This window comes from Hoplias malabaricus, chromosome 15 (genome assembly GCF_029633855.1).
Source record: "Hoplias malabaricus isolate fHopMal1 chromosome 15, fHopMal1.hap1, whole genome shotgun sequence".
Taxonomy (NCBI): domain Eukaryota; kingdom Metazoa; phylum Chordata; class Actinopteri; order Characiformes; family Erythrinidae; genus Hoplias; species Hoplias malabaricus.
In genome coordinates this window covers 15,587,408-15,605,319 of record NC_089814.1, presented here as the reverse complement: position 1 = coordinate 15,605,319, position 17,912 = coordinate 15,587,408, and the positions used below count along the sequence as shown (strand labels likewise).

The 17,912-nt window shown below is 39.9% G+C and overlaps 2 protein-coding genes and 1 non-coding gene across 4 annotated transcripts; all 3 read right to left on the bottom strand.

Moving 5' to 3' along the window:
• Positions 1–4,006: 4,006 nt before the first annotated feature.
• trnav-cac (transfer RNA valine (anticodon CAC)) lies at positions 4,007–4,079 on the bottom strand. The gene has a single exon. It is a non-coding gene; the product is annotated as a tRNA-Val (tRNA).
• A 1,512-nt stretch (positions 4,080–5,591) lies between these two features.
• LOC136668235 (heterogeneous nuclear ribonucleoprotein A/B-like) lies at positions 5,592–10,452 on the bottom strand. 2 transcript variants are annotated; one of them, XM_066645615.1, is made up of 9 exons: positions 10,303–10,452; positions 9,399–9,584; positions 8,504–8,672; positions 8,265–8,423; positions 7,186–7,317; positions 6,963–7,056; positions 6,533–6,697; positions 6,352–6,437; positions 5,592–5,900 (listed from the first exon to the last, which is right to left on the bottom strand). In XM_066645615.1, exons 2-8 carry the CDS (start codon positions 9,563–9,565, stop codon positions 6,367–6,369), a joined length of 957 nt encoding a protein of 318 aa, XP_066501712.1. In that variant the 5' UTR covers positions 9,566–9,584; positions 10,303–10,452; the 3' UTR covers positions 5,592–5,900; positions 6,352–6,366. The 2 variants fall into 2 exon arrangements, with proteins under 2 accessions (XP_066501712.1, XP_066501713.1); XM_066645616.1 differs by lacking the exon at positions 6,352–6,437.
• A 2,798-nt stretch (positions 10,453–13,250) lies between these two features.
• On the bottom strand, positions 13,251–17,732 carry LOC136668526 (small ribosomal subunit protein RACK1). The gene is made up of 8 exons (XM_066646095.1): positions 17,515–17,732; positions 15,775–15,946; positions 14,906–15,053; positions 14,722–14,817; positions 14,469–14,579; positions 14,183–14,323; positions 13,598–13,708; positions 13,251–13,409 (listed from the first exon to the last, which is right to left on the bottom strand). Exons 1-8 carry the CDS (start codon positions 17,621–17,623, stop codon positions 13,344–13,346), a joined length of 954 nt encoding a protein of 317 aa, XP_066502192.1. The 5' UTR covers positions 17,624–17,732; the 3' UTR covers positions 13,251–13,343.
• Positions 17,733–17,912: the final 180 nt, after the last annotated feature.

The window sequence follows — 17,912 nt, the reverse complement described above, 5'->3', positions numbered from 1 at the left end:
AAGAAAACACTGGGAGCCACAAAACCCTTTTGAAAATTTAAATGAAATAACACTGCGCATAACAGTTTTTTTTTTTTTTTGCCTTTGTGCTATGTATAAACAAACTATACTGTGTTACATTTATGAAATCAATGAACGACTGCAGAGAAAATGAAATAACATTTCTGCATGCAACAAAACATTTTTAACTCCGAAAAAAAAACGTTGTGTTGACGGTTAAGTAAAATACTCAATGTCTATTTGAGTCCTTGTAGTAATGGGGAAAAAACGCCGAACTTAAAATATCCACTGGCAGCAAACAAAAATGCTGTCCTCTGTCTGCGTGCCGTCATCCTTTTACTGGCGCCGCGCAGTCAGCGGTCAAAAAGTTCAAGAAACCGAGAAACCGCACACTGACGGGTGTCGCACGTTGGAAGTTGTGACGTGTATTAAGAGCGACAAAAATATTTTAGATGTTACAAGATCGCCATAATCTTCATAGAATTACATTTTGAAAATGAACGAACTAAAATAAAATACATTTTAATTAAATGTTTACAGAGAAGGTCAATAACGGTAGCTCTACATTCACACCGTCCAATCCGAAGGCTACTTCACCACTCCCCCTTCTCACTCAAGCGAACCAATCGGAGTAGGGGAGGGCGGGACTAGTTTGTGAACGAACCGCTTCTCGAAGTTCTGTGTACCCAGTAAAGAATTAGCCGTTGATTCAACGCTGAAATAACGTATTGACTGCCGTCTAATCAACGTTCTCTTAAGGTTGAAAATGAAAGTTGAAAAGACAAACACAGACATTGAAAAGACGACTATTAGACGTATTTTGGACGTCCATTGATGTTATTAATTGGTCCCGAAATAAATTACTTGTATAAAACGCGTTTTGGACGTCCACTGACGTTATCAATTGGTCACCACTTAACTAACTTATTAAGATGGATTTTGGACGTCCATTGACGTTTAAAATATGTCCTTGACGGACAGACTACATTTGGACCCATTTTGAACGTCCAGGGACGTTCCTTGTTTACTGCGTAAGCTCTAGAAAAACAAAATCCCAGACGTTTGTGAAATTCTGCCCGGAAATTTTTTTAAGTCTAAAAAAGAGGACATGTCCGGGTAAAAGAGGACTTCGGGTCACCCTAACTTGGCTTAGAATAAAGTGAGAAATCCAGAGAAGCGACTGAAAATCCTGGGTAATGCTGAAGTTAAAATATCAGCTCTCGCAAAATCGGTTAATGATTGGAGAACTCAGCAATTTAAAACATGCACAGAACACACGTTCGATTTCTCTCCGTAGAACATTCACACCAGGAAATACTTTAACATCCTGTAGGAGCCATGGTCGACGATTTTCGATTTCATCCAGGTTATCATTTATCAAAAGCCTCGTCTGGTATGAGTATCTAAGATGTATTGGTATCTGTCACAGTTTTATGTCTGCTAAGGATTTATTTTAATTATTAATCCTAATTCGACAAACTGTATAAATCAGTCATATTTGTTTTTAATAAAACAATAACAGAACTTCTTTAAAATAACGGACTGTTGTCTTTGTAATGAAGGAAAACTATGTCGTTCAGCAACATTTAGTGTCAGCTAACATTTAAACGTGTCAGAAATGTATTTCTGTGTATCCTCACTGCGAAAAGCCCCCAGCTGGGGTTAGATCTTTACGTGGCTGGTGTGAGGCAAAAATGGAGGTCGTTGTGGAGGTTCCTCCCCTCACAGTTTTAGAGTGAGCTCGCACATCAGCGGGACTGGCGGAGGTGGAGGTTCTTCTCCTCACACATGGACGTCCTAAGACTTGTTTTAGTGGGGCTGCAGCCCCGTAAAAGATATGTTCCGTTTTTAAACGATACGAAACGTGTTTTGTTCAGTATTTTTGAGGTCACATTGTTGTATCGAGGGTTTAAGACAGAAACACGCAGCTCTCTCTTAGCCGGAGTGAGGGGCGGCTTCTAAACAGAGATTTTCATTGGTCGCCACCTTTATTTAGCCAATCAGCAGGCAGAATTATCTGTCCATCATTCAGTGCTTCAGCCAATGAAGTCACAGTTCCTCCTACGGGGTTGTTTTGCAGCGTTGCTCAGGTCAATGCGGGAACTACAGCTCTGCTTTCAAAACTAATGGCACTTTTCCACTGCATAGAGCATACACGACTCTACTCGACTCGGCACGGGTTTTCTGCTTTTCCGCTGGCCAAATCTGGTAATTGGTACCTGGAATACGTTTTCAGTCCCAGCTCGCTCGGGGTTCCAATCGTGCAGAGTAGGTGCTAAATGGTGACGTGTAAACACTGCAGAGCGCTGATTGGCCAGTCACCACTCAATCACCAGTGTCAATCACCACGAAATGCAGAGTTCAAACCCAGCACAAACATGCTGCTTGTAAAACATTTTATATTTCAGCAGCTTTTACATTTATTTTTATTGGACACACAATGGCAGCTCGTAACTTTGAAGAGGTTTTGTTTTGAAGAGGTTATACTCCTTGGGTCGTGGCAGTGAAAGCAGAATGTGCAATAAGTAAAACTGATCTGTGAGAACTGGGGCACGCTGTGTTCAGTACACAGAACAAAACATGATACATGTTAAGTAAACAGCGCCTAACTTTACCACTGTCGTTGTTGTGGTTTTTGAACATCCAGCGATTCCTGTTAGAGATGGGGTTTTGCAACGTCACCGGGTCAGTTTCGCGGGTGAGCCTTGCCAGTGGGAAAGTGACCAGCTTTAAGCGCGCGGAGCCGTGTAGAGTCCAGTCGACGGACCCATGCGGTGGAAAAACTTCATTAATGGAGTTATGAAATAACTAAACTAAAACTGTGAGAACCACCAGTTCATAATATATAGCTAATTCAATTAATGTATTAATTAAATTACTTAGCACTAATTACAAATAGCTCATTCTTGTGCAGTTTCCTGATGGAAGAAAAATAACATTGCCAAAGGCAAGGTTTATTTTGATTAACGATGTACTGAAGTTGTGATTACTTCAGAGTTCTGAACCCAGATACTTATAATAATGTCACAGAAACTCTACACTTATGCATTATGTATACATTAAACATATTGTGCATTTTATCATACTCAAAAAACAACCAAATAGAATAAAAAATGTTATACGTCTTCTGAATATGTATACGTTTCGAATGGAATGGTCTGTTGCTGTTTAAAACAACAAAAAATACTGATGTGTGAGCTCCCTCTAAAACTGTGAGGGGAGGAACCTTCACAACGGCCTCCATTTTCGCCTCACACCGGCCACGTAGCTAAAGACCTAACTCCTTCTCACAGCCTGTGTAACTGAGCAATTATAAAATCTATGTGCAAACTATGTGTTTGTGTGATGTCATCTTCTCTTCATCAAGTTATACTAATCTGAGTTTTTCACACAACCACGTATCCTGGGAGATTCAACTCCGAAACTTTTTTCATTCATTTATTTCTGTAACCCTTATCCAGTTCAGGGTCACGGTGGGTCCAGAGCCTACCTGGAATCATTGGGTGCAAAGCGGGAATACACCCTGGAGGGGGCGCCAGTCCTTCACAGGGAACTCCGAAACTGAAAGGGTTGAAATACACATTTAAGATTAAAAAAATTACTTCGGTGCAATTGAATAAGTAAATAATATTTAGAACACATTTTTCATAGCTGCCTGTTAACTAATGATTGAAGCTGATCAAAATGCAATTAAAATTCTGAGAAAGTTTATTTTATTAAAACACTGTTGAATGCCTACCTTGATCAAAGAGTGGAATTCCCCTTTTTTTTCATAGAATGATTTTTGTTTTCAGTTTTACCTCAGGATCACCCATTTTCTGGGCAATTTGCCTGAGCTGGACAGGGGCCCTCAAATAAACAACAGAAATACACGTAGAAGAAAAAGTAAAATAAATAAAAAAAACCCTTCTCTGAGTACTACCGTACTCAACATGTTAGCTTCATGAGTTAATTAAACGACGTAACACAGCGCGGGAAATTCAATTTATTTTCAAGAAATAAGCCCTGTTTCCGCCCGGTTTCGAACCGGGGACCTTTCGCGTGTGAGGCGAACGTGATAACCACTACACTACGGAAACCTGCCGAACACAGCCCACTCCTCCACACTGAGATTCTACCAACATGATACAGCGCTACACTTTTAAAGTATGTTAAGTGTATTAATAAAGTAATAAAAATGCATGCTTATACTTATGAACAAAGCGCAGGGGCAGTAAAACTGATTGACGGATTTGTTACCCATGTCTACAGCAGAGTTGAACCATTGCCGCTGCTTATGTGGAACTGACCACAATGTTTTGACAACTCGAAAACTGCAAAATTCAACAAAATTAAAATGTTAAGCAGATCTGTTAGTTACCGGACAACGTTTTAGCTGTTAAAGAACTTATTCACTCAAAAGTTTGTATAGTTTACCTCAGAATATAAAATTATATTTTGTATGCTGGTTGCTACATGTAAAATGTGGTATACATTACCCAGGAATAACTGTTTGCATATAAAGTAAATGTGTTTTTTTTTTTGTCTACATTTTAGATTTCTTTAAGGGAGAAAGTTAATCTGTAATAAAAACCAGTGAACACAATGCACCTTAATGGCCTGTTCAAATTTCCACTGTAGTCCCGGGTTTTGTGTAACTTTCACCAAGTTGCAAATCCTTTTTGGCAAGATGGCCAAAACGCTAGTCAATACATCACACTTTGCCAACAATACAGCAGTGACATGAGACAATCCTAATATAAATTGATACTGTGATGCAGTTAATGTAATAGAGACTCCTGACCTTTACATATCAGTACTCATTAAACATATGGTTAACTTTCATCCCCTAAAATATGCCACAATGTGATTCCTATGAGCTGCATGTAATATTTCTAAGGACCCTTAAATCACATCTTTACAGAGTATAGCTGTCCAGAAAATCTTGTCATGTATAATTTAATTAAACCACTTACTTAAAAGCAAGTTGGCATTCCAGATTGTTAGTTTTACCCAGTTAATCAGACCCATACTTTAGTTCCAAAATAAAATTTAAAAATTCCTATGCATTAAAACCTTAATTTACACCAACATATCAGTAAATTAACCATATAACCAGTCCTTTTCTCTACCATCATCTTGGATTTCACTCATCAATAACGCAATACCACTTTCATGACATTAAAATATCCTAAATGTGGCAGCTGTGTGCACTCGCAAAGTGTAGACATGTTACATTACCCTAAATTCTATCAGGTTTAATGTCAGCATGTACATAAAACAAGCACAATGTTAAAATTAGTATTAAGTAACATTACCCCATAACCAAACAAAGAAAAAAATTAAAAAATTACACAGAAATTAAACAGTTTATTTCTAACAATATGTCAATGACACTATAGGAATGAGATTTCAGTAACGGCAGTAAAGCCATAATCTTTACCAGGCTTTTTTAAATTAAAACTTGAAAGTTTCCAACCAAATTTATCCAAATGCTGACTTTTACAATACTAATTGATCCCTTTATTACACCCTTCCTTACATGGTGCAGGTACGCAGACATGCAACTTGCAGCAACAGGAAATAGTAAATCTGGAAACACTGGGGAAAAAAAATTACTCAAAAACTTTTATTTCAAAAGCTCTGGAGGCTCCTGGTTCTCATATGTTGTCAATCCAGTCAACATGTAAAATACAACCATACAATACATTAGATTCAAAAAAGGTACCAAAAAGTACAGTAAAAATTACACTTCCATGATTGGAAATGTGGACAAAGAAAATAAAAATAAAAATAAAAGTGTGGAAAAGTGACACTGCTTCCTCTTTCATCTGTTCTGTACAAATGGAGCATAAGTCCCATCTCTTGCTGCTGTTGCTGCTGCTGATCTTATGGGTTCTTGGGGTGAAAATACTTGCGGCCTGAGGAAAGGGAAGAGAAAGAATAGGGGAAAGAAAAATAAAAATAAAAACACCACAACGTGTAAATTCAAAACTGGTAAATAACTTAAGGGAGCAGGCAGGCGGGGGAGCAGGGGACTCAGGCAGCATGCTAAAGAGCAGAGTATGAAGCCAAGAGTTGATTAGAATATGAACAGAAAGGCACCAGGTGCTGTGCAAAACAGAGCAGCCCATTGCATTCAGTTAAAAAGGAGCCAGTATTTGAGCATTATCCAAATGAGAAATTGAGCAGTCAACCCTTATTGATCAAGTAGTGTAGTTGAGATGCATCTCTCTTAATCCAAATTGAGGCCCAGTTGGTACCCACACCCCATATTTAATATTCCAATAGAACAGAACTATAGTAATTGAAATTTCCGGTAAAAAATTACGTCTACATTTAACCATGACATGAAACACTAAAAATGCATACCTGCACTACATGTGATCAGTATGGCTTGTAGCTACTCTGGTGGCCTCCACGTCTTGGAGTTTTTCCATAGCTTGTATTGCCCTGGTCTGGAAGATGAAGAGAAAGAGGAACTGAGTGCTTCTGTGCAAAGTCAAGATTACTATAGGGATCAGGCAAGCAGAAGCAGGTGATCTGCACTTACTGTAGTCATATCCACCACCGTAGCCGTAGTAGCCAGAAGAATAGTCATAGTTGCTATAACCCCCATAGTTGCCATAGCCTGGTTGACCACCATATCCATAGCCTTGACCACCATAACCCTGATTCCAGTAGTTGTTGTATCCCTGGTTCCAGTTCTGGTTTTGGCCTGAGGAACAGAAACTAAACTTTAGGACCATGTTGTCTCAGTCAGGTATGTACATCGATTTCACAGGGATTGTATCTCTTGCTTTTAAAATGTAAGTAAAAACTGAATAAGGAAACTAGAGACATCAGGGACCACAATATATGCATATATTGAGATGATCTGAGTCTGATTTGGTTCATTACACTCCACTGTGACAGACTGTCAAAAACAATTTAGCTTTAACCATACTGAATTTACATACCACCATGACTGTTATTCTACATACCTCCCCGACCCCTGCCACGTCCACCATAACCACCACGTCCACCATACTGCTGTTGTTGATAGACCTCCTTGGGCTGGGCAATTTTAATTTCACACTGAAATAGAATAAAATAGACAGGAATGTTTCGAGCACCAAAAGCAACACCAGCAAGCTTTATCTGACAAATCGCTCCTTTAAAATCACCCTTCTTGTATTCCAAATTCCCTATTCCAAAATTTGTTACCTTGCTTCCGCTAACATTATGGTATTTCTTCTCCATGACTCTCTTCACAGGGGACTCCTCACTGAATGTAATGAAGACAAATCCCCTCCTTTTGTTCGTCTTTGGATCTGTAGGCAGCTCAATAGCTTCAATCTGAGGAGGAGAAAGTTTATAATTATAAAATCATACACATGTAAAATATCCTATGCCAGTCCATTAGAGCATCACAGGTCCCACCATACTCTCCCCCTAACTGGAGCCACTTAAAAATTCCTGTTGAATCCTACACCTCAACATTTAATACGATCAGCAACCAGCTGTCCTTAACTACAGTTACTCATTGAGCCCAGCCCATGAGTACCCAAACCATCCGCTGTATCACTAGCCCTTCACAGGGGTCATCAGGCTGGCACCTCCTGTGTGGCTGTCCTAGACCCACCCTCCAAGCCAGTTTTACAGTCCTGCCTTACCTTTTACCATCAACAGTAAATCCACACTGGCCTCCCTGGTGACTAACGCTGTACCTAGCCCCACTGGCACCATTAATGCATGCTCAGTGCCACCAGTTCCATGTGAACTTTACATGCTACATCAACAATCCCAATAGCACCTCTACAGTCACTTACTCCAAGCAATCTGTGCTCTCCTTATCAGAAACAGCTGAAAGGTCTAGTCAGTGGTTGTGGATAACTCCTACACAGCTGCCCTTAGTTTCCAGCCCCTGATGCCAAACTGCACAAGCAGGGATGTGGCCGATCTGGCTACAAATCCTCTAACCGGTCTTGCATGTGCATACCACCCGTGTTCCTTCACCTCAGCCACCAAGTCTGCATACTTCAGCTTCTACCTTTTGAAAGCTTCATCTACTGCATTTCCAAATGGAACCGTTAACTATGAAATAATCTATCCGTTTACATTCAGAATAGATTTTTTTTTTTTTAAATGCATGCACGTGTGTGTGTATGTATGTGTGAGATATATATATATATATATATATATATATATATATATATATATATATATATATATATATATATATATATATATACACACACACATACACACATTTTAAACCGATGAATAAATAAAATGCATCTAACCTCTCCAAAGACTCCAAAATATTCCCGAATTTTCTCTTCTGTTGTTTCAGGGTTCAGCCCACCAACAAATATTTTCTTAACGGGATCTTTCTTCATTGCCATTGCTTTCTTGGGATCAATCTGTCTCCCATCTAACCGGTGTTCCTTCTGCTGCAAGACCTGTAACACAATTTTAGTATTAAACCACATCCAAATACCCCACATCTAGCAATAGAAAGCATAATCAACCTCCCCCATACCTTTTCTACACTGGCAGCTTCTTTGAAGAGGATGAACCCAAATCCACGTGAACGACCAGTATTGGAGTCCATTTTAATAGTACAATCTGTCACCTCACCAAACTTGGAGAAGTAGTCTTTGAGATCTTTCTTGCTTGTGTCCCAGCTAAGTCCACCAACAAACATTTTGCTGCAGGAACAGATATGGGGGGGGGGGGAATAGTTTTTACATGAAGCTTGGAGAGCTAATTTATAAATAAAGCCAATCTCAAATGCAGCTCATTGCTTTAAACCCCTTTAAAACAGTGGAAATTTAACACTAGGGGTTGAAATATGGGTTAATCCAATTTTCACTATGTTTATAGTTGGGGCTGAATGACTTTGGGGGGAACACATTACCCTCCAGTACAGTTTGAGCCAAAATAAAACATGTTATTTTTGTGTATCATTAAAAGCCAAGACATAAAATGGGGAAAGGAGGCACTGCATAATACTAAATTCATTGTGGAGTCAGATCAACTGAAGCATCCATGAGCTCACAGTGAAAATAATCATTCCACTGGAAAAAAGTTTGAGAACACTTGAGAGAACGTGAAGGTCTCCAAATATTTATTTATTTATTTATTTATCTTTTTACACTAAGCAAATTGCTGGGCTCTGTAACTATAGTCCTATCAGGGAGTTACATACAGGGAGCCTTTCTTCAGTGATGCTGATCCACAGCTGCCACAATGAGCAGCGCTTCTACTGACGGCCTTTAGAGGCGTGAGACCCGGCCCATCCCCCACCCCAAGCAGGGACAGGTTAAAAAACAAAAACATAACATGGCTACAACGAAGAGTCTGACAAAAAAAAGGCGCCAGACCAATCATCGTTTCTTGAGGTCTTCGGTGCTGTCAATGTTATTATTTCTCACCCGGCGTCCTCCTCGCTCTTGCTGGCGTCGATCTGTCCCCCATCCCCGTTGTGAGGGTCGTCGTCGGTGGCGGAGTGGTCTCCTGCCTCGGTCTGTTCGGCGCCGTTCAGTTCCTCTTCGTTACCGTTTTCCGAGGTCTCCATGAACTGCTGCTCGGCGTCCGCCATTTCCACTGCCCTTTATCGCCTTAAAAGTTACAAGAAACAACGAGATTTAAAACTTAAACACGCCTCTAAAATACCGGGCCACGGAATCGCCTACCGGTGACAATGTTCCAGCACCTAACACTATCTGAGCTTGTTTACCCTCAAATTCCACAATTAACTCCTGAATAGTCAGAGTAACTGCTACACCATTAAAAGTGGAACTGAAAAATCGGACAGGTATTCTGCGAATTATGAGACAATTCGCACGCTTATGATAGAGACACCAGAATATAACCGTGGCACCGTTTAAGGTGGAGTGGAAATGTCGGTCTCACTCCTAGCAGCGTTAACACATGCACCACTTAAGGTGGAAAGGAAGTGTACTAAAATGCTAACGTTAATGTCTTGCGGCATTGATTTTACATCTAAAATAATCTGTTTCATATATCGACATTCGTGCTGTCAGTGATAAGATATTAGTCTAAACACCATTTTGGCCTAAATCATACTAGCAACAAAAGCGACTGGGCTCCGTTAACGTTGTCCTTTGCGTCAGTTAGCTGTAGCAACATGCTAGCACAGCTAAACAAAGCTAGCGTCAGTGAACCGATCGCTGCTGGCTTCAGCCAGCTAGATTTTATCGACTAACAACGCACAAAAACAACGCAATCCATAGTCAAAAAATAGCGACTTAAATTCAACAACCCAGTAGCATGTCCTGAGTTGAAAATATGGTAATAAGCAGAAAGCCGGCTCACCGTGACCGCGTCCCGACACTCAGACCGCTCCTCAAGATGGACTCTCGCGCACACCGCGAATCGTGGCTGCTTTTTTATACCGTCACACTCACAGCAGCTCAACAAGGCACGCTCCTATTCGACACTCTGGATCTCCAGCGCAGTCAAACTCGCCCCCATTGGTCCCTAGCGCCGCCACTTCTCTTCATGCGCATTTACAACTCAGCTCCTGTTCAAACCAGCGAGTTCATACACACACGCTCTGGTACAAGATGTTCCAGTGGAGACCGGCATTTACACCGAATTTTACTCCACAGACTACTGCAAACACACATGCATTTGTAAATCATAATATATAACATTATTCTTAACCTGTACATAAAGCTATCTGGATACCAAAACACAGTTCATGCTACACTTATTTTGTAAACAAAGAGAAAAAGGGGGTCAGGGCCTTGAGCTACATCAAAATCATCTGGTAAACAAGGGCACATGAATTATAAGATGTATAACTGGAGCAACATACAATTTCAATAATCAGGAAAACCAGTGCAGAATTAGCAGTTTTGCTCAATCATTTGAATGATGGCATAATATTCATGCCCAAACTGGGACCAACACCTACAGAGCAGGTTTTCTGTTAGCCAAATAAGTGTAATGTTGGGTATTGTCCAATTAGTATGTCCCTCGGATTGTTTTTTTAATTATTGTACATGATTGACATTGGAGTTACATTTTCAGGCTAACCAGAGAGGTCATGCATTGTGGCAGTGCAAGAGGCAGTGGTACTGCATGTCTGGTCAGAATAGCATGACATTCATTCATTATCTGTAACCGCTTATCCAGTTCAGGGTCGCGGTGGGTCCAGAGCCTACCTGGAATCACTGGGCGCAAGGCGGGAATACACCCTGGAGGGGGCGCCAGTCCTTCACAGATACACACATGTATGACATTCTGCCAATGTGCGTTTTTGGACTGTGGGAGGAAACGGGAGCACCCAGAGGAAACCCATGCGGACACGGGGAGAACAAACTCCTCACAGACAGTCACCCAGAGCCAGAATCGAACCCACAACCTCCAGGTCCCTGGAGCTGTGTGACTGCGCCACTACCTGCTGCACCACCGTGCCACCCATAGCATGCCATAAGATTGGATGAGAGACCTAGATGCTTAAGTGAGTTATACAATTCAGTGTTTATACCTTTATTTACTCATAAATAACCCAAACACAAGGCTGTATGACGTCTATGCTATATTTCAGGACAAGTGACATAAACCTACATAAACTTATGTAAAGGCTTACAAAAAAGTGGCTGTCATAACACTTAAAAGGGGCAGGGATTAAAACACTATAAATGTAATTTTCTACCACCCTTATTGATATTAAATCAAAATTAGAACAAATTTCAATCAGAAATCACAATTCAGAAGGGTCCAGAAGAAATTCATTTTGAAAATAAAGATATTTAAATGCAGAAAAAGGACTAAACTGCAGTGCTAAGTCTTCTTAAGTTCTTTTTAGAACCTGCAACTTCCGTTAATTCAGTTTTATACATTTGGCATAATTAGTAATTAGTAATTAATCAAAAAACACACTACAGTAAATTTAATTATAATTTTTAAATATTACTCTTTAGCAAAATGTTAGCGTTCATACATCCTTAACCCTGCTTTATACTAATACATTTTTTGAGGAGAAGCATTTCATGGAACTGGATTTTAATTGAGTCAGTTACATATACACATGTAACAAAACGCACAAGCACCATTCAGTGTTTCACTTCAATAATACTGTGCTCACATACAAATTGTTACTCATGGGTATGAATTATATTTTTCAGTCCAATTAAAATGGAGAATTTCGGTCACAGCGATGCGAGTGGTGGAGGGTCTGTGCAGCCTCAGGGAACATGCACATGCAGCTCCAACTATTTGTCAACAAACTTGACTTACTGTGACCGTTTCAATCTACATTAAGGAAACATAACGACCATTCAGAAGATATAGGAATTACTAAAAAAAAAAAACCATAAAAATTGCAATACTCCTAAGTTATGAAATTTCTTTAGTTTACGTATTAGATAATCAAAAAACACATGGGTCAGTATAACAGACATGGATTAAACCGAGCCTTGCTCATGAACACATACAAACGCCAGGTGTAAACAGTGGCAGTTCCTGAGGTAAGTTTTTCCCACTCAATTACGTTTAAGGTACATCTAATCAAGATTAAAAATCTACAAACAAACATCAAATGTTACCAAGAATCAGAAATCTTATTGTTTCACTACAGTAGTGCAGATTTTCTCCCCGACCTCCTGGGATGAGGATTGACTAGATAAAGTAGGGCCAGACACCATTTTCTGTCAGGCTTCAGGGCAAGCAGCAGCTTAAAAAGTAGTCTAATTAGCATGTAATGAAGTGAAATAAAGACCTCTGAGAAAAAGCTCTCCAATGATAATTCTTCCAAAATATAAATTGAAGTGTTGTATTACAAACACTAAACATAAATGCTGTGCTACCTGATGGTGAAGCTGAAGACAGATGACACCACAAGTAATTATACCTCAAATATAGATATTTCTTGGACAGTTTGTTCAGAGGCAGGGCCTGACAAGGGAGCCTTCATAGTTATATGTGATCTCACTGGGAAAGAAAGCTTGACCCATCCCACTCGGTCTTGGTCATGTTCAGTGCATCTGAGAATATATTCAGAGGTGTGTAAGGCAGCATGTTTAGTGCCACGTTTGAAAGCTCACCTACAATTTAGAAAGTACACTTGGTCCCCCACCACTCCACAAAAAAAAGCCATTCTCCAGCATCTCTCTCTCTCATACACATATGAAATCAGACTAAGCAACTGAGGGTGTGGGGGCAAAGCCTGACTTTTTGGGGGAATGAAGCAATAAACAAATCTTTAATGCTAACTGATGAAGAAAACTAACAGAAAAAAGACACTAAAGATAACGACAAGATACGAAATGATCCGATTTTTATTACTTTATTCATTTTCTTTAAATCCAAGTTCCATTCTTAGCATTTTGTTCTTGGAATTAAGGTGTCTACCGGGTTCCAATGGTAACCTGCCACACTCTGATGAGGTTGTCAGTGTAGCCAGCAAATAGAGTCTGAGAAAAACAAATATGAAACATTATGTTTAATACAAAATGTTAACGTCTCAACCAAGAATTCCATTTAACCATATACCATTATCAGTGCATTACCTCCCATACCCCAATCAACATTAAGACCACATGTACTCACAGACACACACCCTTGGCAGAAGCAGAGAGCTTGCCCTTAATAGAGCTCTTACCTGTCCATCAGCAGACCACGCCAGAGAAGTGCACTGAGGAGGCTCAGCCTTGCTGCTGGTGCTGATCACTTCCTGCCGCAGCTCATCAACAATGATCTTCCCTTCCAGGTCCTGTAAAGGGAATCACAAAGAGCACAGATGTTAGTAAGAAAAATATTAGCATAATCTAAATAAGACCAGAAGGTAAGTGTTAACCTCAGTAGATCTAGACAGATACTAAAATTCAAATTTATATAATTAGAAATTTGCATGACAAGCAGAAATACAAAAAAGCTGAGCACAGAACAGAGGCTCTATTTTCTGTTCTGTTATTAACCAGCTCCAGCCATATACAGAAAACTTGAATTACATTTTACAAACAAGGTGTGGCCTAGTTTCCACATCTACATTTAACATAGACAGACAGTGAAAATAAGCACAGTGGTGATTCGAGGTTGGCATCTCCCAGACTTGCTCTATCACAATGTTAAATAAAGCAGTTATGTTAATGTATAATGTAATTAGTATCACAAAAACATACAGCCAAATTAAAACTGAAAAAATTGAGAAGTAGACAGAACACCACTGTGATAAATATGCCAGTACCCAAATCTTGATGGAGGGGCCTGTGGCTGCACAGAGCCAATATCGGTTGGGGCTGAAACACAAGGCATTGATAGTGTCACCACCATCCAGAGTGTACAGGTGTTTGCCTTCATTCAGATCCCACAGCATGGCCTGTCCATCCTGTACGTCAACAAAAAAGAACATTAATTAGCCCACATAAAGCAGACACGTGCTAGCCATTTGCACAGGTCTGCTCAAGTCTCAGCCTGCAATCAACAGAAAGACTATAAGCAACATGTCGTATGAAATTGAAACACAGCGTTACCTTTCCACCAGAAGCACACAGAGAGCCATCAGGGGAAACAGTGACGGTGTTCAGGAAGCCAGTGTGACCAATGTGGTTGGTCTTCAGCTTGCAGTTGGCCAGGTTCCACACCTGAGAGGAATACCATAATTACATTAACTAAAAAGATGGCATTAAAAGCAAACAAAAACATTGCACAAAAATTCATCTTAGTCTAAAAACCAAACAAGACAATTAACATGAAAATGAAATTTATGTCAAAAAGAGTACTCACCTTGACCATCTTGTCCCATCCGCAGGAGACAATGATGGGGTTGCTGCTGTTAGGGGAGAAGCGCACACAGGACACCCACTCAGTGTGGCCCTCATCCTGCAGATATATGCACATTTAAAGCTCACTTTCACTTCAGTCTAACTGACAAGTTCTCATATAATCAATTTTGCTTACTGTGTCTGACCTGTATGGTGTATTTGCAAACACCCAAGGTGTTCCACAGCTTGATAGTCTTGTCCCGAGAGCCAGACACAATCTGACGGTTATCAGCAGAGAAGGCTACACTCAGTACATCCTTGGTGTGACCTACAAAACGACGGGTGGTGGTTCCCCTAAAGATAAACACACAAGTAAGAGTTTGCTGTAGTGACTTCAACTTATAAAAGTAAATAGGTAATAGCGCTGTTCAAAAACATTGACCAGATTGGATGCATATTTATGTTTAGGTCACTGTAAAGTATATAAATTCTCTTATGCCTTATCAAAGCAAAACTATTACAGCAGTGCCTATAGCCAATACACAGGAGGAATAGAAAAAAAAGTCCATTTATAAATTACAAAAGGAGAGACTAGATTATTTACACATGGCTGTCACACCAAGAAAAACTCAAGAGGGGACCACACAATTACTGATGTTTAACAACTTGGAACCAGCTGGACTAAAAAGCTCACTACTAAAGCATGCATTCAACAATGTCAATGGCTTCAAACAAAACAGCAGATCATTATATCCAATATTACAACCTATTTATAGCAATTATAGTGGGGTTAAGTATGATAAGACTACATATAAATGATACAATATAACCTTAAGTTAAGGTTTGCCACAATCTACTTGCTGATTTATGCCAGCTGCCTTTCTCATGCAAAATATACCCTTCTCTTGAAAAGCTGGAGTTTTAAATATTGTGCATTTCTGTAACAGTCCAGGCACACACTGACATTAGCACTTCAATAAACCACTGGATTTACACAACCAACCAATCACTGATTGACAACCACTCACACAATAGTGTGAGATCTAAGCTCACTGAGTCTCTGTAGCAAACTTACGTAGTAAGATCCCACAGCCGGAGTGTGCTATCCCATGACCCAGAGAGAGCAAACTGTCCATCTGAGGAAATGACCACATCACTGACAAAGTGAGAGTGTCCACGGAGGGCACGCTGGGGAACACCATAGTTAGTCTCATCACGGGTCAGCTTCCACATGATGATAGTCTTGTCTGTAAGAAAAAGGGAGCTAAAATGTATGCTTGCATTGCCAGCATTTATATAAGCCTTGGACATTTACAGCCAGCTGGCTACTTATTGAACAATACATAGTCATGTCACTTGGAGATGATTTAGAGTAACCAAAGGATATGCTCTAAAGAAAGTAAATGTAGTAACGTGCATCCACTGAAACACTGTCAAAATCAACCAATTTAGTTCTGTATCCGAGATGACATTTAAAGAACAGGACACATCACAACCCTATACATATAGGGAAAATCTGCAATTGTGGGGAATTCTCTTGTTTACGTTCTGTATGTATGTTTGTTAAGAATGTTATGCTTGAAGGGAAAAAATTAAGTTATTTGAACATGGCTGAACTTTAACTTGTCTGCACGTTTTTATTCACAATTTGAACTACTACAGAAACTCATTTGTAATGCAGCACATTTGGTAATGCAGTTTGCCATCTACCAAATTCAGAGACACCTTAACTAATCTGAAACAGCAAACCTAAGTCCATATTACCCATCTATGGAGCAGGAATAGAGCAATGTCCTTGTCTAGGTTCATGCTTTTCAACATTTGGAATTCTTTGCAGTTGCCAAAAATAGTCCAGATGCATTTTCTCTGCCATTAGCAGAGAGAGAGCCTAGCATACTGGACCGACACACTTTTTTTAGCCATTTATTTACACTGGGGTTTTGTAAACACAGACCTGTTTTCAGCACAATAACAGATTACCTTTAAGTTACTCAAGTCATTTTAGATTTGTTTATGCAACCGAATATGACTGTCACACCAACATTCTTCAATTTTTAAATAAAGCAATGCGTCCAATCGTAGAGTCCATAAAGTTCTGTAGTCAGTTCACTTTGTAGCAAATGCTCTATAGTTAATGAGTTAACGAGGGAACCATTCTAAACTCATTAAGCCAGTGACTAAAAACTAATTTAAATGTGAGAGTGTACAGAATGACTTTAAAGGTCTTTAAATACTTTATTAAGTATTTCAGTGTATGACACGTACAAGATCTGGTTGAACGACTTGGAAAAACAACAGAGATAAAGTCCAGCACAGTGTTCAAAGTTGAAGGCTAATTTTGGCCTGTCAGACTATTAGAACCAAAATAAAGAATAATCAGCACAACAGAAGCAATGTAAAAAGTGACAAATGAGATGATGCACACAAATGCTGGGTCTGATAAAACCAAGAGACGTATTAACATGATTCTATGGGTAAAAGCCTTATTTATATTACACTACAGATTACATTATACAGCAGGATAGTAATGTATTTATATTACACAACACAGGACACGAGTTTTCAACAGCTGTGTGAATCAGAATCTTCTGTGGTACAGAAGAGATATGGAGTTCTACATAAAGGGAGTTCCTACGCTGTTTTCAACACCAAATCTTAGTTCCGAGTCATGTACGTGAGCCAGTACACATCAGTACACGGTGTTCTTATAACGTCTGGGTGTTTTATTCTGCAGTTTTGAAGGAATATACAGCTGTGAGCTGTTTCAGTCAGACGCACAGGGCGCCGGTTCGGTGACATGGCGCAGGCCGCTTACCTCTGGACGCGGACAGGATCATGTCGGGAAATTGCGGAGTCGTGGCGATTTGAGTCACCCAGCCGCTATGGCCCTTGAGTGTCCCCCTCAGGGTCATCTGTTCTGTCATTTTGGCGAGTTTACACCGTGCCTATGAGGGTGGATGGCTTTAGATTGAGTTGGGGGGCTTCAACAGCCTTACCACTCAACGATTTAGGCACAGGAAAAGGACCGTCAAGACGCCGGAAATTACACTTAACGCATGGGACCATGCTGTTGCATTCTGGGAGTTGTAGTAGTATACCTCAGAGTGGTTAGATGCAGGTAAAGTACTCTAGTAGAAAAATTATCTGTTTTTTATTTAAGAAATGATTAGCTAAAGTTTAGAGTCTTAGTACAACTCACACACAGCTGGGCCG

Excerpts from the sequence above, each read along its gene's own strand:
- LOC136668526 (XM_066646095.1), bottom strand. The coding sequence starts at position 17,623 with ATGACAGAACAGATGACCCTGAGGGGGACACTCAAGGGCCATAGCGGC. Across the intron at positions 14,818-14,905 it reads TTTGCAAATACACCATACAG|GATGAGGGCCACACTGAGTG; the intron begins GTCAGACACAGT and ends ATATATCTGCAG. Across the intron at positions 13,709-14,182 it reads GCCCCTCCATCAAGATTTGG|GACCTGGAAGGGAAGATCAT; the intron begins GTACTGGCATAT and ends TTCCCTTTACAG.
- LOC136668235 (XM_066645615.1), bottom strand. The coding sequence starts at position 9,565 with ATGGCGGACGCCGAGCAGCAGTTCATGGAGACCTCGGAAAACGGTAAC. Across the intron at positions 7,318-8,264 it reads ATTTTGGAGTCTTTGGAGAG|ATTGAAGCTATTGAGCTGCC; the intron begins GTTAGATGCATT and ends TCTCCTCCTCAG. Across the intron at positions 6,438-6,532 it reads CGGTGGTGGATATGACTACA|ACCAGGGCAATACAAGCTAT; the intron begins GTAAGTGCAGAT and ends TTCATCTTCCAG.